The following is a 17,495-nucleotide window of genomic DNA, read 5'->3' on the forward strand; positions in this document are numbered from 1 at the left end:
AACTAGCAGGGGTGAGGTACATATTGAAAATATTTCTCTCTCTCTCTCTCATGTTTAGGTAGTATACAGGAAGATCAAAAGTATCTTCATGCTGCATTTTTTTGTTGGCTTTTGTGAATCATAGATTCAACTTGTGCTCTCAGAGGCTGAGATCAGAGAGAAATTTTGATAGAAAAGTATTAGCCCTGTGCTGTACCTCTGGGAGATGCTGCATTTTGCTCCTATTTTGATTTTAGGACTGGGAGCTGAGACAGCATCCTTATTAATCTGCAGGTCAAATGAGTGAATCTGCAGACATTGGGAAATAGCTTGCTGGTTCTGTTTGACCTGGATAACAGCTGGTAGGCTGATAAATGCTTTGTTGTGGAACAGCCACACCATTTCTAATCTCACGCACCTCAGGTCAATAAATACATCTTTGGTGCAGTTGGACTGGATCAACACAGAGGTCTGTAAGGGGAGAATACATATATTACTTGCTTTTGGTAAACCCTGACCCAGCTGGTCAGACAAGGAGCTTAAGGACCCAAATGCCTGGTCCACCAGGGCTAAATGCAGCCTCAGGACTTGAAGCAGAAAGTTGACCATGTTAACTCAGTGCATGTGGGTGAAGGTATCTACCTGTAAGCCATGCCACTGAGCACAGTAGTACAATAATAGGTTAAATTTGGGAAAGGAGAGCCCTAAGAGACAACAGTGTGTTCCAGTACATATAAGGGTCTAGCATAATGTGTGTTAATGTTGAAGGCCTTGGTGGGTGCCTACCGAGTGTTGAGTGCACCAGAAGTTTCTTGATGCTCAATCCTTGTTACGAGTAGAGTTGGGCAAAGTTTTTTACAACACATTGTGTTTTTTGCTGAAAACTACATTTCGGGGGGCCTGAAACAATTTGCCAAATTCAGGTCAAATTTAATGAATACTTCCGGTTGGAAAAAAAAGCTTTTTAATTTCAAATTTGGCCAATAAGAAAGGTGAAGAACAGCCAAATCAAAACAAAAAACTAAAGGGGGAAAAAAAGAACAAAAAGCAAAATTTGTTTTGAGTCGACCAAAATGTTTCGGTTGATACAAAACGATTTTTTATTTTTTTTATTAGACGAAAAAATGTTTTAGTGAATTGAACCAGATTTTTTATCTGATTTTTTTTTCTGGTTTGGCCCGAAAAATTCATTATTTGCACAGCTCAAATAGTGACTTATTGCTTAGTAACATAGATCTAATTTTTGGAGTTTATGCAGCATATTCTTCCACTATGAAAAGCATTTCCAAGAAGAATGATTATTAAAAAAACAAAAAAAAGCCAGAGCAAAAGCAAGTGTTGCTGCCCTAGGTTCAAAACATGAGCAGAAACTTCTCAACATAGTATATATTAGCAAATGGTGTTCTATGTATACTTTAAAATGGAGTTCAGTATTGTTCTCATAGAATGTTCATTGGTTTAAAATCTCAAAAATGACCAGTGATTCTGGGATTGTTTCTATGTTTAGGTGCACCGTTTGAGACACCTTATAGGGGTCTTACTTTCAAAGGGTATGTCTACACTACGAAATTAGGTCGAATTTATAGAAATCGTTTTTATATATTCGAGTGTGTGTGTCCCCACAGAAAATGCTCTAAGTGCATTAAGTGCATTAACTCGGCGGAGTGCTTTCACAGTTGCGAGGCAAGCATCGACTTCCGGAGCGTTGCACTGCGGGTAGCTATCCCACAGTTCCCGCAGTCTCTGCTGCCCATTGGAATTCTGGGTTGAGATCCCAATGCCTGATGGGGCTAAAACATGGTCGCAGGTGGTTCTGGGTACATATCGTCAGGCCCCCGTTCCCTCCCTCCCTCCATCAAAGCAGCAGCAGACAACAATCGTTTTGCGCCTTTTTAATTGAGTTACCTGTGCAGACGCCATACCACGGCAAGCATGGAGGCCGCTCAAGTAACTGTCACTGTATGTCTCCTGGGTGCTGGCAGACGTGGTACTGCATTGCTAAACAGCAGCAGCAACCCCTTGCCTTGTGGCAGCAGACGGTACAATAGGACTGGTAGCCGTCATCGTCATGACCGAGGTACTCTTGGCCATGTTGGCCAGGAGCACCTGGGCAGACATGGGTGCAGGGACTACATTAGAAGTGACTTGACCAGGTCATTCTCTTTAGTCCTGCAGTCAGTCCCATTGAACCATCTTATGGTGAGCAGGCAGGCGATACGGATTGCTAGCAGTCCTATTGTACCATCTTCTGCTGGGCAGGCAAGAGATGAGGATGGCTAGCAGGCCTATTGTACCATCTTCTGCCGAGCAGCCATGAGATGTGGATGGCTTGCAGTCTTTCTGCACCATCTGCTGCCAGCCAAAGATGTAAAAGATAGATGGAGTGGATCAAAACAAGAAATAGATCAGATTTGTAAGCCAACCCTGTAAGCCATGTCATCAGTCGCCCCTCCCTCCGTCAGAGCAACAGCAGACAATCGTTCCGCGCCTTTTTTCTGTGCGGACGCCATACCAAGGCAAGCATGGAGGCCGCTCAGCCCACTTTGGCAATTAGGAGCACATTAAACACCACATGCATTATCCAGCAGTATATGCAGCACCAGAACCTGGCAGAGCGATACCGGGCGAGGAGGTGACGTCAGCGCAGTCACGTGAGTGATCAGGACATGGACACAGATTTCTCTGAAAGCATGGGCCCTGCCAATGCATGCATCATGGTGCTAATGGGGCAGGTTCATGCGGTGGAATGCCGATTCTGGGCTCGGGAAACAAGCACAGACCTGTGGGACCGCATAGTGTTGCAGGTCTGGGACGATTCCCAGTGGCTGCGAAACTTTCGCATACGTAAGCGCACTTTTATGGAACTTTGTGAGTTGCTTTCCCCTGCCCTGAAGCGCATGAATACCAAGATGAGAGCAGCCCTCACAGTTGAGAAGTGAGTGGCGATAGCCCTGTGGAAGCTTGCAACGCCAGACAGCTACCAGTCAGTTGGGAATCAATTTGGAGTGGGCAAATCTACTGTTGGGGCTGCTGTGATGCAAGTAGCCCACACAATCAAAGATCTGCTGATATCAAGGGTAGTGACCCTGGGAAATGTGCAGGTCATAGTGGATGGCTTTGCTGCAATGGGATTCCCTAACTGTGGTGGGGCCATAGACGGAACCCATATCCCTATCTTGGCACCAGAGCACCAAGCCGGCAAGTACATAAACCGCAAGGGGTACTTTTCAGTAGTGCTGCAAGCTCTGGTGGATCACAAGGGACGTTTCACCAACATCAATGTGGGATGGCCGGGAAAGGTACATGACGCTCGCATCTTCAGGAACTCTGGTCTGTTTCAAAAGCTGCAGGAAGGGACTTTATTCCCAGACCAGAAAATAACTGTTGGGGATGTTGAAATGCCTGTAGTTATCCTTGGGGACCCAGCCTACCCCTTACTGCCATGGCTCATGAAGCCGTACATAGGCAGCCTGGACAGTAGTCAGGAGCTGTTCAACTACAGGCTGAGCAAGTGCAGAATGGTGGTAGAATGTGCATTTGGACGTTTAAAGGCGCGCTGGTGCAGTTTGCTGACTCGCTTAAACCTCAGCGAAACCAATATTCCCACTGTTATTACTGCTTGCTGTGCGCTCCACAATATCTGTGAGAGTAAGGGGGAGACGTTTATGGCAGGGTGGGAGGTTGAGGCAAATCGCCTGGCTGCTGGTTACGTGCAGCCAGACACCAGGGTGGTTAGAAGAGCACAGGAGGGCGCGGTATGCATGAGAGAAGCTTTGAAAACCAGTTTCATGACTGGCCAGGCTATGGTGTAAAAGTTCTGTTTGTTTCTCCTTGATGAAACCCCCCGCCCCTTGGTTCACTCTACTTCCCTGTAAGCTAACCACCCTCCCCTCCTCCCTTCTATCACCGCTTGCAGAGGCAATAAAGTCATTGTTGCTTCACATTCATGCATTCTTTATTCATTCATCACACAAATAGGGGGATGACTACCAAGGTAGCCCAGGAGGGGTGGTGGAGTAGGGAAGGAAAATGCCACCCAGCACTTTAAAAGTTTACAACTTTAAAATTTATTGAATGCCAGCCTTCTGTTCTTTGGGCAATCCTCTATGGTGGAGTGGCTGGTTGGCCGGAGGCCCCCCCACCGCGTTCTTGGGCGTCTGGGTGAGGAGGCTATGGAACTTGGGGAGGAGGGTGGTTGGTTATACAGGGACTGTAGCAGCAGTCTGTGCTCCAGCTGCCTTTGCTGTAGCTCAACCATACACTGGAGCATATTGGTTTGATTCTCCAGCAGCCTCAGCATTGAATCCTGCTTCCTCTCATCACGCTGCTGCCACTTTTCAGCTTCAGCCCGCCACCTCTCCTCCCGGTCATTTTGTGCTTTCCTGCACTCTGACATTATTTGCCTCCACACATTCGTCTGTGCTCTGTCAGTGTGGGAGGACAGCATGAGCTCAGAGAACATTTCATCATGAGTGCGTTTTTTTTTTGTTTCTAATCTTCACTAGCCTCTGGGAATGTGATCATTGAAACACATGCAGGTGGTGGAGAAAAAAAAAGCGACAGTGGTATTTAAAAAGACACATTTTATAAAACAATGGCTACACTCTTTCATGGTAAACCTTGCTGTTAACATTACATACATAGCACATGTGCTTTCGTTACAAGGTCGCATTTTGCCTTCCCCCACCGTGTGGCTACCTCCTCAACCCTCCCCTCTCCCCCTGGCTAACAGCGGGGAACATTTCTGTTCAGTCACAGGCAAACAGCCCAGCAGGAACGGGCACCTCTGAGTGTCCCCTGAAGAAAAGCACCCTATTTCAACCAGGTGACCATGAATGATATCTCACTCTCCTGAGGATAACACAGAGAGATAAAGAACGGATGTTGTTTGAACGCCAGCAAACATACACTGCAATGCTTTGTTGTACAATGATTCCCGAGTACGTGCTACTGGCCTGGAGTGGTAAAGTGTCCTACCATGAAGGACGCAATAAGGCTGCCCTCCCCAGAAACCTTTTGCAAAGGCTTTGGGAGTACATCCAGGAGAGCCGCGAATGCCAGGGCAAATTAATCCTTTCACATGCTTGCTTTTAAACCATGTATAGTATTTTAAAAGGTACACTCACCGGAGGTCCCTTCTCTGCCTGCCGAGTCCAGGAGGCAGCCTTGGGTGGGTTCAGGGGGTACTGGCTCCAGGTCCAGGGTTAGAAACAGTTCCTGGCTGTCGGGAAAACCGGTTTCTCCGCTTGCTTGCTGTGAGCTATCTACAACCTCCTCCTCCTCCTCATCTTCTTCGTCCCCAAAACCTGCTTCCGTATTGCCTCCATCTCCATTGAAGGAGTCAAACAACACGGCTGGGGTATTGGTGGCTGAACCCCCTAAAATGGCATGCAGCTCATCATAGAAGCGGCATGTTTGGGGCTCTGACCCGGAGCGGCTGTTCGCCTCTCTGGTTTTCTGGCAGGCTTGCCTCAGCTCCTTAAGTTTCACGCGGCACTGCTTCGGGTCCCTGTTATGGCCTCTGTCCTTCATGCCCTGGGAGATTTTGACAAAGGTTTTGGCATTTCGAAAACTGGAACGGAGTTCTGATAGCATGGATTCCTCTCCCCATACAGCGATCTGATCCCGTATCTCCCATTCAGTCCATGCTGGAGCTCTTTTAGCGATTCTGGGACTCCATCATGGTCACCTCTGCTGATGAGCTCTGCATGGTCACCTGCAGCTTGCCATGCTAGCCAAACAGGAAATGAGATTCAGAAGTTCGCAGTTCTTTTCCTGTCTACCTGGCCAGTGCATCTGAGTTGATAGTGCTGTCCAGAGCGGTCACAATGGAGCACTCTGGGATAGCTCCTGGAGGCGAATACCGCCGAATTGTGTCCACAGTACCCCAAATTCGAGCCGGCAAGGCCGATTTAAGCGCTAATCTACTTGTCAGGGGTGGAGTAAGGAAATCGATTTTAAGAGCCCTTTAAGTCTAAAAAAAGGGCTTCATCATGTGGACGGGTGCAGGTTTACATCGATTTAACGCTGCTAAATTCGACCTAAAGTCCTAGTGTAGACCAGGGCAAAGCCTGGGTGATCTTTTGAAACTCATACCCCTTTTTAAATTGTCTCAGGTTTGGTTCCCAAAAATGGAGACACCCATAGTTGTTAGTCCCTTTTGAAAATGAAGGCCTTGATCTCTTTTTAATCAGCCTGAGTTTTCTATGAGCCTTATGATGGTGGATCCGTGGTATGTCCATCATATTTATATATTTTACCCTTCAGTCTGACCAGCTACCACAAAAAGACAAAATATTGTAAATTTCTATGTGAATCAATCAGAACAGGCCTCAAAATTTAAGAATCTTTAACAAATGTGGTTCAAAAAGGTCACACCTTATCGATATTAGGATGTGCCATATTTTGCAGGATCCTACTTAGCTATGGGGCTTGTAAATACTGAAAAAGGTTGTTTAAACAAAGGTTGTTTAGTAAATAGCTGTTAGAATCAGCACAGTCAGATGAGAACTCAGAAGTGTCCTAACTGCATATTGACTTTAGGAAACTGATATCTGTAGTTAGTAAGGAAGTGGTAAGTTTGATAATAATACAATTTTCAGGCATTTAATTTATTATTATTGATCACTTCTTTATTATTTTGGTTTTTATTTGAAGTGGGAGATAGTTTGATAATTAATTTTAAAACATTAAAGATGGCTGCCTTGGGGCTTTTTCATTTCCATTTGAACTAGAAGAACCGGCGTTCATTGTTCAGGAAAAAAGACTTTTAAAAATATGTTATTCCAGTTGCATATTGTTTATTGGCCAAATCTGGGACCAAAAATTTTCCAAAAAACTAATATTAGTTTGAGATGAGCACATCTTGATAATATGAGGGAGTTTTGCTATGTAGAATTCACGTAAAGACAGGGATGTCATTTGAGGGATCTGAAAAAACTAATTAGCATGTGGGTCTGAAATAGCATAGTTTAGAAATCCTCTTTATTTAATTCTAGTATAACTAGGAAATGAGAGAGGTCCAAGTAACTATGGAAACAGGTTTCAGAGTGGTAGCCGTGTTAAAGTATACATGTAACTTCTTTTCCCTCAAAGAATATGAACAAGATTGTTTTTACTAACTGGTATCCTCAATTATTATATTTGTATTATTAGATCTACAAGTAAACGTGGGTGCAATATTGTTCTTCTGATGTAGGTGTCAGTAGTTCTAAGGACACAAATAGTAAATAAAAAGATATGTATGATACTAAAACTTTTAAATTTTATTTTGTGTTTCTCAGGAGCTAGAAGCCATTAGAGATGCATTAATTCCTTCTTTGGCCTGTGCTGCAGCTAAAACAGGTGACATAGATGCACTAAAAGCCATAGGAGAAATGGTAAAAAAAATTAAACTCTTTACAAATCTTTTATTTATAGCTTAATACAAAATGCATTTGTAAGAGACTGGAAGCAAGCAATATGTCTGTATAATAGAGTATGATAGTAACACTACAATCAAGGTGAGATGACAAGCATTTATTAATAGGTACTTCAGTCTAGTCTTTTCAAAAATGCTTTATTTCATGTGACATCTTTCAGGCTTGTTCTCAGCCTGTCACTTGTGACTTTGTGAACTAAGATAAATATGCAAATGCATTCTACCTTCCCCTTAACTATTCATTTCCATACTTTTAAATGCTTAGGGTTCTTTTTAACTGCAACTTTCCTTTTATATCCATAGTACCCACCTTTATGTAGAGTTTAAACATGGTTTTGTCAATTTCCTTTTCTTAAAACAACAAAACAAAATACTGGGCTAAAGCAGAATTTAGCTCCCCATTTCCCCAGTAGTCCACTCTCTCCCTGCAATGTGGAGCTTAGGAGCTCTACCACATTGCTGGCATTTCCTATCTTGTTCTGGCCTGTTCACATTTTGAGCTCTCCAGATAACACCACCCCACAGAGTTCTAAGCTCCTACTGCCATTCCTGGACCACTCTGATTCCCCAGTTTCCTGGCTCACGCTGCCATACAGCACTTAGGACTGATCCTAAAAAAAAAATTAGTTTCCCTATGCAGAGTTAATAAAACCTGAAATTCAACCCTAACTGTGCGCTGGCTGCTAAGTGATTCTGTGTTCACGGTAATTTGTAATTGACCATACAGCAAGCAGCTTAATCTGTTTTCTTTGTACTTTGCAGAAAAATTAATTGCACTATTAAACAATAATAGAATATAATTTATTTAAATATTTTGGATGTTTTCTACACTTTCAAATATACTGATTTCAATTACAACACAGAATGCAAAGTGTACAGTGCTCATTTTAGATTTATTTTTGATTACAAGTATTTGCACTGTATAAAAACAAAAGAAATAGTATTTTTCAGTTCACCTAATACAGGTACTGTAATGCAATCTCTTTATTATGAAAGTTGAACCTACAAATGTAGAATTATGTACAAAAAAAACTGCATTCAAAAATAAAACAATGTAAAATTTAAGAGCCTGCAAGTCCACTCAGTCCTACTTCTTGTTCAGCCAATTGCTCAGACAAACAAGTTTGTTTACATTTGCAGAAGATAATGCTGCCTGCTTCTTGTTTACAATGTCACCTGAAAATGAGAACAGGCGTTCTCATGGCACTGTTGCAGCCGGCATCGCAAGATATTTACGTGCCAGATGCACTAAAAATTCATATGTCCCTTCATGTTTCGGCCACCATTCCAGAGGACATGCATCCATGCTGATGATGGGTTCTGCTCGATAAGAATCCACAGCAGTGTGGACCGACATATGTTCATTTTCATTATCTGAGTTAGATGCCACTAGCAGAAGGCTGATTTTCTTTTTTGGTGGTTTGGGTTCTGTAGTTTCTGCATCGGACTGTTGTTCTTTTAAGACTTCTGAAAGCATGCTCTACACCTCGTCCCTCTCAGGTTTTGGAAGGCACTTCAGATTCTTAAACTTTGGGTCAAGTGCTGTAGCTATCTTTAGAAATCTCACATTGGTACCTTCTTTGTGTTTTGTCAGATCTGCAGTGAAGGTGTTCTTAAAATGAACAACATGTTCTGGGTCATCATTCGAGACTGGTATAACATGAAATATGTGGCAGAATGCAGGTAAAATAGAACAGGGGACATACAATTCTCCCCCAAGGAGTTCAGTCACAAATTTAATTAATGCATTACTTTTTTAACGAGTGTCATCAGCATGGAAGCATATCCTCTGGAAAGGTGTCCAAAGCATGAAGGGGCCCACAAATGTTTAGCATATCTGGCACGTAAATACCTTGCGATGCCGGCTACAAAAGTGCCATGCAAATGCCTGTTCTCAGTTTCTGGTGACATCGTAAATAAGAAGTGGGCAGCATTATCTCCCACTTGTTTGTCTTAGTGATTGGCTGAAGAAGAAATAGGACTGAGTGGACTTGTAGGCTCTGAAGTTTTACATCGTTTTGTTTTTGACTGCAGTTATGTAACAAAAAAAAATCTACATTTGTAAGTTGCACTTTCACGACAAAGAGATTGCACTACAGTACTTGTATGAGGTGAATTGAAGAAGACTATTTCTTTTGTTTATCATTTTTACAGTGCAAATATTTGTAATAAACAATATGCACTTTGATTTTAATTACAACATAGAATACTATATGAAAATGCTGAAAAACATCCAAAATCTTTAATACATTTCAATTGGTATTCTATTGTTGAACAGTGCGATTAAAATTGTGATTAACCGCGATTAATTTTTTTTGAGTTAATTGCATGAGTTAACTGCGATTAATTAGCAGCCCTAGCAATAATTCTTCCTTGCTGTTTTTAAATATGCAAGCTCTTTCTGGTTGTATTTAACATATGAATGCATATTTATGTGTGTGTCTGTATGAGCGGTGCACATTCTTAGATTTGAATATTCATTCTTTATGATGTGTAGTCAGGCATCTGGTAGGTATGGTCAGGCATCATGGTAGGTGTAGTTTGGCATCTGGACCTGTACTTTTCCATCCACAGGCTGTTCAAAGTATTGGAACTGGAGAATTCACCAAAGAATTTCTTAATGTGGTAGGGTATCTTTAGCCACTTGTGAAGGTTCCAGAGCAGGAGGAGGTGCCAAGGATGATCTTGATATACAAAACTACTGTTTGGTTTCAGAGTAGCAGCCATGTTAGTCTGTATCCACAAAAAGAAAAGGAGTACTTGTGGCACCTTAGAGACTAACAAATTTATTTGAGCATAAGCTTTCGTGAGCTACAGCTCACTTCATCAGATGCATGCAGTGGAAAATATTGTGGGGAGATTTATATACATAGAGCACATGAAACAATGGGTGTTACCATACACACTGTAACGAGAGTGATCAGGTAAGGTGAGCTATTACCGGGGGGGGGGGGGGACGGACCTTTTGTAGTGATAATCAAGGTGGGCCATTTCCAGCAGTTGACAAGAACATCTGAGGAACAGTGGCGGGGAGGGGGGAATAAACATAGGGAAATAGTTTTACTTTGTGTAATGACCCATCCATTCCCAGTCTTTATTCAAGCCTAATTTAATTGTATCCAGTTTGCAAATTAATTCCAATTCAGCAGTGTCTTGTTGGAGTCTGGTTTTGAAGTTTTTTTGTTGAAGAATTGCAACTTTTAGGTCTGTAATCGAGTGACCGAAGAGATTGAAGTGTTCTCCGACTGGTTTTTGAATGTTTCATTATATCCATAGGTCTATGAATCTCAAAGTAGATACGTCTACCAGTGACTACTGGACAGCATTATGAACTTGACTAACTAATTAGTTTCACATAAGCTTTTGAGAAACTGTCTCATGTTTAATGATTTTTGGTCATTGGATTCAAACTGTAATATTGGAGTACGTATCATTATGTGATTTGAGACCCTATACCAACCAGCCTCAAGTGTACTATCATTAGCAGTTGTTGTGTATATGTTGCAGGGTGGAAACTTGAGCTGTGAAGATTATGATGGTCGAACTCCACTTCATATTGCATCAAGTGAAGGAAATTTACAACTAGTTGAGTATTTACTGAAGTATGGAGCAACTGTTTATGCTAAAGACATGTTTGGTGCTACCCCACTGAAGTATGCAGTCAAATTCAGGTATTAAAAAAATACATTTTATACAAAGATCTATGAGAGAGCTAACCCATCTCATTTCAAATTTATGTCACTTTCAATTAGTGGGTTTTGTCAGCAATCTGCAATAGTGAAAAGCGGTGATCAATTCTTTGACAGCAAATTCTGTAGTTTTAAAGGATGTGTAAATGGTTTGGATATTTAGGACATTGTAGCTGAAGAAAACAGCCTTGCTGATGCCAAATCCCAGAGCTAAGTAAATCAAGATTGTTTTTTTATCCCTGCCCCCTACTCCAACACTCCATTATTTGTGGTGAGATTTCTTTATAAAAGAAAAATTTGACTTATTGTTAATTTTATTTTTGCAGAAGGGAGAGTTCAGGAACTAGAGCAATAGGGAAGAGGGGGCTGTCTCTTTGTACCTTCCTTTCCTCGTCAGGAACAGAGGGTTTTAAAATAGAACAAGCTACTCCAGTAGGCTGAAGGGTTTTGTACCCATCCTTTGTTTCTGGGTCACCATTTCTCTGATTTCTCTCCCACAAACTCCACACATTTATCAGCAGAGGCATGCACAATAAGCATGTGCTGGCTGCCTCCCTCAGTGATTCTCTCTCCGTGTTGGCAATGACACCAATAATCCTTGAAGTTGGTCTCCTAGGTGGTGGTGGTCTGTGGGCCAGTCATTCTGCTGGTCTTTATCCTATTGTGTAGGTTCATAGTGCCACCGTTTATCAGAATGTAAAAAGATGTCAATTACTGTAGCTGAAATTAAGGCTTGTAGTTTGGAGATTTACATCCTTATTTGTCCTTCCACCCGTTTGAAGCTACAGATTGACTCTGTCTCTCACTTGCCTATGCTTTCCCTGTTTATTCACCCTATCCTTTAGGCCCTTATTATGTGTTTACAGTTTGTGAACACCATTTGTCTGTATTTTTGAGGGACAGTGCCCATTTTATATTTAACAAAATATTTATCCTTTTTCACTCTGTGCCTCCAAAAGGTCCCTCAAGTCCAGTGTGTGTCCTGGTCTTTCTCTACAAATGTCTCTATTATAGCTTTCAAATGTTGGCAGGTTCACCTGTCTGTGAGGGCTGGATCTGGCTCCCTGTGGAGTCTGACTGTTCTGTTTATCTAACAACTGAAGAAATCTCTGCAAAAAGACATAAAGCTTTCCTCCTCTACAGGAGCTCGGAAGCTGACTTAGCACTGATCCCAGTTTCTGCTAACCCAGGACCCTCAAAGCTCTGGATGGCTGCACATTGTGCTACTGCTAGACCATTGCGTGCCCCCTACATCTTTATAGTTGTCACTGTCATTATCTTAGAATTATCCAAGCCTTTTTGACCTAAGAAATATTTATAAAAGTCATAACCCCCTCTCCCCCCCCACAACAACAAGAACTAGCTAAAAGCAAATCAAACAAACTTGCAGTTGAACAGAGGTGCCCCTAGTCCAGTGTGAGAAAGCCCTGCATCACTATTAGATGTTCCTGCAAATCAGATACCTGCATTTATTTTACCACACCCAACTACTGCCTGAGGAATTTCACATGAGTTTGTTGTTTGGATTCCTTTTCATTGCCACTCCTATATTTGACTCCTACGATGCCTCTTTAAACCTGTACACCCATTCTGAAATGAGGAGTGGTAAAAGGAAAATGAATCCTAACTATTTTTAGTTTTTGTTGTTTGTGCCCTTATCAGAATGAGAGGAAAAGCTAAATAAATATGCCATTTTATTGTCTGTAACAGTAGCTTCAGGCCTGTAGTGCTAAGATACTAAACTTTATACTGAAGCTGAAGTGGCTCTGGACATGAGAAATCTTGCAGCGCTAATTTACCTCTGATGTAGATAGGGATGTATGGAATCAAATATATGCTAAAAAAGTGTGATTACTACAAAATATATTTGAATTACATTAATAAAACAAATGCCTGTTGAAAGTGAAGAGAAACAATATTGATGTTAAACTTTTGCATTTTATATTAAGTATCAAAAGGGGGGGAAATGGCTGTTTTAAAAATTAATATTAATAAGTATTCTGTGCTTTATATCATGGTCAGACTTGCAAAATATAAAATTGTGCTTTTTGAAACAATCTAAGAATTTGCCTTAACTTCACAGAACTTTGCACTGATTGATTCCATGTTCTGGAGATTAATATTTTAGGTGAATTGGAATAGAATCACTGATTTATTCTGTTTAGTGTCTACTCCTCTCAAAAGCTTTGTTTTAACGTGTGTGTCACTTCTCTCAGTGATTTGGGGTTTTTTAGCTAATCATGCAAATCAGAAAAATGACCAGTGATTTCTCTCTTCCCTTATCATTAGTATGAATGGTCACGATTTGTGTTTCTGTCAAAAAGCATCTTAATGGAGCACTGTCAACCTGTAGGCAAACAAAATGGCCTATGTCAACAGTGGTCTCATGTTTAATCTCTTAAAGCTTTCCTTAATTTTTAAAAAATTAACTCGATATTTTCATTGCTGTTAAAATTAGAGTTCTTTTAAAAACTATAGTAATCTACTGCATGTCCATCTTCTGTCCCATAATACATGTACTCATCCTCTTTATTACTGTGTGTATACACATTCTCTTCATTATAGGGCACTTCACACAATATCTCACACCCAGGAGATAATGTAGGTCAGTTGTTTGGACCTATCAAAGTTAGCAACATCCCTTTAACTGCCATTTTCCCAGTGCCTTAATGGAGTGTTCATTTTCAAAACTGTAAAATAAATACTTTTATAAAGTAAACTTTTCTAAGCATGAAACAGATGTCTCAAATCAAAATTTCATATATTTTATTTATTATAACCTTTTCCTTCTACTTTAAACTTAAGGACTAAAATGGCTGCAAAGAAAAAGTTGTATACAGTATGTGTTGCACACTGCTGTCAGAACATCAGAGATTATTGTTGGTAAAGTCACTTCCCACATAAACATGCATTGTAATACTTGAAATCTGCAAGGTCATGGTTCCATTATTTTTGTACCTCTGGGATAGAGGGAGAATCTACACTTCACACTGACTCTTTAAAATCACATTGTAGTCTGTCTGATATTATACAGTGCTTCAGAGTTTGAAAATCATAGTGGTTCAACATTGTGAAAGTTGAATGAGAAAAACTGAGCCAATCCTGTCATAGCCATCATAGCTGCTAGAGAAGCAAGGATCAAAAAGAATGAAGCTAATCACGTTTAAACATATGTTGTACCTGCATTTCTTTAAATGGCTGGTGGAAAGTACAGCCCAAGGTCCTGAGCCTCGTACACATGGGCTTAATTTTGTGCACTCACAGTACATAAACTGATGTTCAGAAGTCCTTGCAGAATCCGTGTCTTAGTTACTTTTCTAAGGATCATGAAATAACTCTGATAACTCAGATTACCACCTGTGGTGAATATCGACTTTTCACTGGTGACCATGGTATGTACTGGTTTTTAGGGATCCCAAAAGATTGAGGGCCAGATCATTCTTCTTGATTTTAGCTGTAGAGAAGGAGACGACAGGTGAAAAGAACCCATGCAAATGGCCAAAAATTTGTCAGAGGAAGGGAAATTTGAGCCCAAGTAGCAGGAGCCCGTTTATGGCTTTTCGGGAGCTACTCTCTGCTGGCAAATGTGTGAGAGAAATACCCGCACAACTGAATTCTGACCATCAGCACAGATTCCCAGCCTGCACCTTCACACCTCCACATGGAAGGAGAAGCGTGGTTTTGTGGTCCAGACATGATTGTAATGCAAGGAGAGCCTCGTTCCTGAGTTGTGTTACCAGTTAGAATAAAGAAAAGGAGTACTTGTGGCACCTTAGAGACTAACCAATTTATTTGAGCATGAGCTTTCGTGAGCTACAGCTCACTTCATCGGATGCATACCGTGGAAACTGCAGCAGACATTATATACACACAGAGATCATGAAACAATACCTCCTCCCACCCCACTGTCCTGCTGGTAATAGCTTATCTAAAGTGATCATCAAGTTGGGCCATTTCCAGCACAAATCCAGGTTTTCTCACCCTCCACCCCCCCACACACAAACTCACTCTCCTGCTGGTAATAGCCCATCTAAAGTTAGAGTAAGGAGCCACGGGGACTAGCGGAGAAGGTCAGGCCCTCCATAGGGGCCCTGAGATTGGAAGGATTTCTATATGGATCTAAGGTCATCTGTGGGGCAGGAGGGCTGCACCTCCTACCACCTCTAAAGATCTTCAGACTCCATCTACTAGACGAGAAGCTGTTGCAGTGGAAACAGTTGGCTCAAGACCATTGAGGTTTCCACTTAATTTCAGTTTATTTTAAAAAAAAATAAAACACACTTGCCCACACACACTTTTCTCCTCCTCCCACCCCTATGCACTCTGTTCAGTATATTTATTTATTTTGCTGCCAAAAAAATGCCACAATGGAGCAATGGTCTTTTTAGGAGTGTTAGAAATGCTGAGTACTCCAGGACAGACCACTACCAAGGAAACAGATACAGACACTGTTTGCATGTAGTCCTGTACAAAATACAAGTTTGTGAGTAAATGTAAAAGCTTTTCTGCTATAATCTGTTATCAGTTTCATTTTTCAAATGAGTACTGAACTGCTTGATATGTCTTGGTTAAATCATACTCTTATGAGTTGTATCGTGTAAAGAAAAGTAAATACAGCACTAGTTCCTACTTGCTGTCTCCAGGAGACTCTTACTGACAACCAGCCATGTCTCAAGGGACTCTTCTGATGAAATATTTAAGATAACTAAACCAACTTACAAGATGTGCAGTTGCAGTAACTGATCATGCTTACTTTGCTGCAGAGAAACAAAGAAATGAAGATTTTCAGTTTCACTCTGAGCAAAAAACTGGCCGCATGATATAAATGCTAAAATTCCATTGAGTAACTGAAAGAATTTAATTTTTGAAAAGGCAAATTTTTGAAAACCTTGTCATAAATTTGTTACCAGAATAGCTTATAAGGAAATGCAGATCTTATATCAAAGTAAAAATTTTATATTTTAATTGGGCTTCATCGTGATAAGCTTTAAAGTAACTTCTCTTTGTCAAGATGAAGATTCCAGAACACAAACTGTTTGACCTACTGTCCAGTTCTAAAATAGGAAGGTATTATAATCTTCAAGAAGAATAAGAAATGTAGAATAAACTGAATATACATTTGAACTTATTTTTTTATTTGTTGTTGAATTAATATTGAGTGACTGATTTGTTCCTAAGGTTTTGAATCCAGCCGTAGATTGTTGATTTGGTTAATGAGCAGCCTTGTATTTTTCACTTTCAAATGTTCCTATAGTCCCCTCCAAACAAAGTCACAACAGATGTGGTTATACTTGAAATAGACATTCTGGAGCAGTTATATTTTGGGTGTGGGTTAAATTCTGCCTTTGAGTTTGGGAATTAGGCAGCACAATAAATTAACATCTTTTGGTCTCTTGAGATCTGGATCCAAATCCTACAGGGCATTAGGTCAAGTTCTCCCACTATCATATTTTGGTTGATTGTTTTTCCACAGCTTGATATAGTGCCTCTTTATTATTACCCTTTTGGGTAATATAGAGTCTATTGTCAAATTTTGCATGCATCCCACAGCATTGTAGTCCAAACAACAAAGTTTTAAGGGGCCATTGCAGTGGCCTCAGCAGAACTATTTCTGAGTTCTGTGGCTGAGGAATCGGAGCCAGGCTGGTCACGTAGATCCTATGATACCTATCAGGCAGAAGAATGTACTCACGGGAGAGGGCCAGCCAAAACATGATCATGGGTGGACTAGTAGGCCATGAAGAAGACTGTATCCAGTTGGGAATAAACTTAGCAGCAGAAGGGTATTTTGTGGGAGATTCTCCCAAAGGTCAAATAAGAATCTAAATGTGTGGGTGCTTATATCATCCGTGAAGTCATAGGAACTTTGGCATCTCTCATTTTAACTCGCAAGGTTTCATTGCTAACATTTAAAAACAACAGAGATCTTACCTTGGAGAGAACCAAAACGCCTGCCCAAATCTATCCCGTTATGTGGAAAATACACACAGAAATACTGTTACTCTGTGAATGCCTTCATTGTCTATCTGCATTTCAGTTCATGAATTAACAAGAGCTAGAAATGGGGACAGTCATGGGGACAAATAAATATAGAATCATATTTGAAAGATATTTATGTTCCTGTCTCTTTGTTTTGGATTCAGTAAGTGAAAACGTAGCATTTTTGTAAATTCAGTGTGCCAAGGTAGTTAAATGATGTGATAAGCCTTTGCCTCTTCTTTGCCCTACATCAGTGCAGAGGAAACTGGGTGGGGTTTAGTGGCCTGTGATGTGCAGGAGGTTAGAGATTATCTGTTGGTCTCTCTTGGCTTTAAACTCAGGCTCCTTGAATGGAGAACATACTCGTCAGTCTCTTTGTTTTGTTTTGTTTTTGGAACATACAAATCTGAAAAATGGTATTTATGGAA

At 41.0% G+C, this 17,495-nt stretch overlaps 1 protein-coding gene across 2 annotated transcripts in view; it reads left to right on the forward strand.

Moving 5' to 3' along the window:
• ASPG (asparaginase) overlaps window positions 1-17,495 on the forward strand; it is an 83,175-nt gene that overhangs the window by 52,723 nt on the left and 12,957 nt on the right. For both annotated transcript variants that reach the window (XM_073349794.1, XM_073349796.2), the window contains exons 11-12: window positions 7,263-7,358; window positions 10,907-11,070. In XM_073349794.1, coding sequence (XP_073205895.1) covers window positions 7,263-7,358; window positions 10,907-11,070 — 260 coding nt within the window. The remainder of the gene's footprint in view (window positions 1-7,262; window positions 7,359-10,906; window positions 11,071-17,495) is intronic.

This window comes from Lepidochelys kempii, chromosome 6, assembly GCF_965140285.1.
Source record: "Lepidochelys kempii isolate rLepKem1 chromosome 6, rLepKem1.hap1, whole genome shotgun sequence".
Classification (NCBI taxonomy): Eukaryota; Metazoa; Chordata; order Testudines; family Cheloniidae; genus Lepidochelys; species Lepidochelys kempii.